Source organism: Chaetura pelagica, unplaced genomic scaffold (assembly GCF_000747805.2).
Source record: "Chaetura pelagica isolate M959 unplaced genomic scaffold, ChaPel_1.0 scaffold275, whole genome shotgun sequence".
Taxonomy (NCBI): Eukaryota; Metazoa; Chordata; class Aves; order Apodiformes; family Apodidae; genus Chaetura; species Chaetura pelagica.
The window spans coordinates 8,543,013-8,547,111 of NW_009953486.1; the positions used below are offsets into that span (position 1 = coordinate 8,543,013).

The window sequence follows — 4,099 nt, forward strand, 5'->3', positions numbered from 1 at the left end:
CCTTCCCACCTGCCCTTCCCTACCCCAGGCACCTGAAGCCTAGCACTGCCCCACATCAACCCTTTAATATCTCCAACTTCTGCATTTCTTTTCCTCTTTCTTGTGGTCTTGTGATCACAGAATGGTCTAATTGTTTCCACATGCAGTTAACTGACACCACTGTTTTCTCTTAGAGTACATCTTCCTTCCATAAAGGGCTCTGAGCTCTTTGCTGGTAACCACACACACACCTTCAGCTTGGAAACCCAAGGAAATAGACCACAGTGTTACTGTCTCTGCCTGGCCACACCAGAAGCTCTGAAGCCCTTGGTTGATTGCAATCAGCATTAGAGAAGGCAAGCTCTTTAAGCTGAGAGAAAATGAGAATGACCCACCTGGTGCCTGAGCTAAACCATGAATTCACCTCCTATTAGACATCAAAAATCTGTATGGGATTAAAAAAACCTCACTCCAGTTTTGGGCTTTATTTAAACACCAACCTCAGCCAGCCATAAGATAACATATACGTACAGGGTTGCCTGTGACTTGTGAGTGTATTTTAAAGTATAAAGTTTCTATGTGTACATGTGATGTTTCTATGTGATGTACATAATATATATACAAAAAAAAGTTAATTTAAAGTCTATTTTAAAACATTATAATCAGCTGAAACCCATAGACGGCCTAACCATGACCTGAAGCTTCAATGATCTGGCAAAAGCTGCCTGTTCCCAGAGCCCTCTTCCTTGCGTGGCTGACTTCCAGGAGGTTTGGGAATCACATCCCCTACTCAAGGGACAGCAGATTTCCAAAGCCTGTCCAGATGTTAATCTGGGCAAACTCAGCTTCAAGTATCAACAGGTCCAATTAGTTACTGGGTACAAGTGAAGAGACAAACAGGAGCAGGTCCTACAAGTCCTACACACACGATAGTGGCCGGTGGTTCCCACTTTAGCTCTGGATGCAGCTTCCTACTCATTCCCAGACCATCAGAGAAGCTCATGGGTTGAATGAGCAGTGGCAGCCCAACGCAAGGAGCAGCTGCTGGGCACCATGGCACAGGTCCATGAGCCAGGTCTGGCTGGATCTGGGGGGGCTCAGCTCAGGGCTGCCTAGGGTGGCTTTGGCCAGGCACATCTTCACAGATCAGGGCTAAACCAGCAGCCTCAGGTGGCACCGGGATGACGCAGACAGCACATTCTCGGGTGTGGGACAGCCCTCCAGGGAGCACTGTGCTGACCAAAGCAACACCTTCTATATCCTTCCAGGAGAAAATCTTGACTCATCTCTCCCCCTCTTCTGTCCCAAGCTTTCAGTGATCATGATCTAATCCAATTCAAACTCCCATGTCAAGTTTGGCTTCTCGAAAGTCTCCTCAACAATTAGCTCATAATCCAGTCACTCTGCACCCTTAGAAAAAAAAATGTGGTTTAGGAAGCAGCAAGGAAACAACCCTGCAAATTCATAGGAGACCTTGACATGTCCAGAATGGAAATGCCAACAGCAGCTGTTGCTGACAGTTACCTGATCGCTGCTCATTACTCACCAGAGCACATCCTACGTGTCACCTACACGTCCTGCAGCCACACGTGAAGTTGCTGCAAGGCACTAGTGCCCGCACGTGCACCAGCCTGAGCTCCCACTGCACCCTGCACAGCTCAGGGCTGAGCTGCTCCACAGCCACAGGGCAGAGCAGGGCAGAAAATGTCAGGTTCCTGGCTGTACCTACAACCTCCAAAGGCACAAAGAGAATGATTCAACTTCAAAACTATACTCCCAGGCTTAAAGTTAGCCATGGACTCAGGCAACTCTTCAAGAAATATTTCTGTACATGCACAATCCTGACAGCCAGTCTTGAATGAGTCCATTTTTCTAATCTTCATAAACCAAATGCTTTTGATTTTGAAGAGTTATACCATTACTGCTATTATTCTTCACAAACTAACTCCATTGCCTGTCCCAGATAAATATAGATGCAATTCTGATCCATATTTTGAAGGGTATTTCTTTCAAATCACCCTCTCTATTTAGCTATCCTAAATATGGCAGCCTGGAACATTACAGTACTGAAGAGCTACAGAATTACTTGCACAGGGATTCTTGCAATGTTTCTAACCCCAAAATTGCCACTAATGCAGGAACACAGTTCGGCTGAGCATTTACAGAGCACAACAAATATCTGGCTATGCAGTGCATTTGTGTGCTAGTGGGGGCTGAGAGCTTCCAAGGAACTTTATTTTAGGGGAAGGCTTAAATTCTCAACAGCTTAGATGAACTCAACCAAAACTGTTCAGCAAACAGATGTCCAGGCAGCCTGTCAGAGGCACACAAGGAGTTTTAAATGCATAGGCATGGCACGCCACGAGGCTGTGGGTGGCTTATATCCAATGTGAAAACATTCCCAGCTCACTGACCAGCGAGTGAAGGGCTTGCAGTGGTCACACACCAGCAAGGAGTTTGTGGTTTGATTCAGAGGGGGACTGAAGTAACCATTCCCTGGAGAACCAGGAGTCCCAGGCTGCACAGATCAAGTTGGTTGGTGTTAACTATTGGTACAGACACTCCCGAGCAGAGGTGGTGGGGGCACCCCTGGTGTCTGCAGGCGGCCAAGCTGCACATGCTGCCCCTGACAGCAGGGATCAGGGCACACACACCTCTTTATGAGGTGCTTGAGCCCAAAGACCCTGCGTCTTGCCTGAAGGACCCCAGTGGCTCATTGTGGACCACTGTTCCTGTCTGCCCTCCCTAGTGGAGACAGGGTCAGGTTACCCCTCCAGTGGGGACAACTCCCAGCCTCTGCCATTGCAGGCTGGGCCCCAGACTCTTCCTCACCCTCCCAGCCCCCCAACTGCTATTATTCTTCACAAACTAACTCCATTGCCTGTCCCAGATAAATATAGATGCAATTCTGATCCATATTTTGAAGGGTATTTCTTTCAAATCACCCTCTCTATTTAGCTATCCTAAATATGGCAGCCTGGAACATTACAGTACTGAAGAGCTACAGAATTACTTGCACAGGGATTCTTGCAATGTTTCTAACCCCAAAATTGCCACTAATGCAGGAACACAGTTCGGCTGAGCATTTACAGAGCACAACAAATATCTGGCTATGCAGTGCATTTGTGTGCTAGTGGGGGCTGAGAGCTTCCAAGGAACTTTATTTTAGGGGAAGGCTTAAATTCTCAACAGCTTAGATGAACTCAACCAAAACTGTTCAGCAAACAGATGTCCAGGCAGCCTGTCAGAGGCACACAAGGAGTTTTAAATGCATAGGCATGGCACGCCACGAGGCTGTGGGTGGCTTATATCCAATGTGAAAACATTCCCAGCTCACTGACCAGCGAGTGAAGGGCTTGCAGTGGTCACACACCAGCAAGGAGTTTGTGGTTTGATTCAGAGGGGGACTGAAGTAACCATTCCCTGGAGAACCAGGAGTCCCAGGCTGCACAGATCAAGTTGGTTGGTGTTAACTATTGGTACAGACACTCCCGAGCAGAGGTGGTGGGGGCACTCCTGGTGTCTGCAGGCGGCCAAGCTGCACATGCTGCCCCTGACAGCAGGGATCAGGGCACACACACCTCTTTATGAGGTGCTTGAGCCCAAAGACCCTGCGTCTTGCCTGAAGGACCCCAGTGGCTCATTGTGGACCACTGTTCCTGTCTGCCCTCCCTAGTGGAGACAGGGTCAGGTTACCCCTCCAGTGGGGGACAACTCCAGCCTCTGCCATTGCAGGCTGGGCCCCAGACTCTTCCTCACCCTCCCAGCCCCCCCGTACCTCCATCAGCGTAGGTCTCGGTGCCGTAGCCATCCTGCAGCCCGTTGTTCCAGGTGCCTTCATACTTGGCTCCGCTGCTCATGCTCTGCCTGGCCCCGTAGCGCCCCTTGAAGCCGTGGGTCCACTCCCCTCTGTAAACCCACCGTCCTTTGGTCTCGATTCCCAGGCCGTGCCTCTTGCCTTGGGACCAGTAGCCTTCGTAGGTGTTGCCGCTGGGCCACGTGTATATGCCCACCACTTCAAAGCCGTAGTTCCAGGAGCCCGAGTACTCCCCCTGGCCCTTGGGGCCGGTGCAGATGCCGTGCCCGTGGGCTTTGCCCCCTTCCCAGCCCCCGCAATAGG

General features: G+C 50.0%; 1 protein-coding gene across 1 annotated transcript in view; it reads right to left on the reverse strand.

Annotated features, from left to right (window-relative positions):
• Nucleotides 1-4,094, reverse strand: part of JPH2 (junctophilin 2) — a gene marked incomplete at its 5' end in the record, with an annotated part of 34,159 nt that extends 30,065 nt beyond the window's left edge. Inside the window, one exon of the mRNA XM_009998777.1 lies at nt 3,758-4,094. Within this exon, the coding sequence (XP_009997079.1) occupies nt 3,758-4,094 (337 nt within the window). The remainder of the gene's footprint in view (nt 1-3,757) is intronic.
• Between the last annotated feature and the right edge of the window lie 5 nt (nt 4,095-4,099).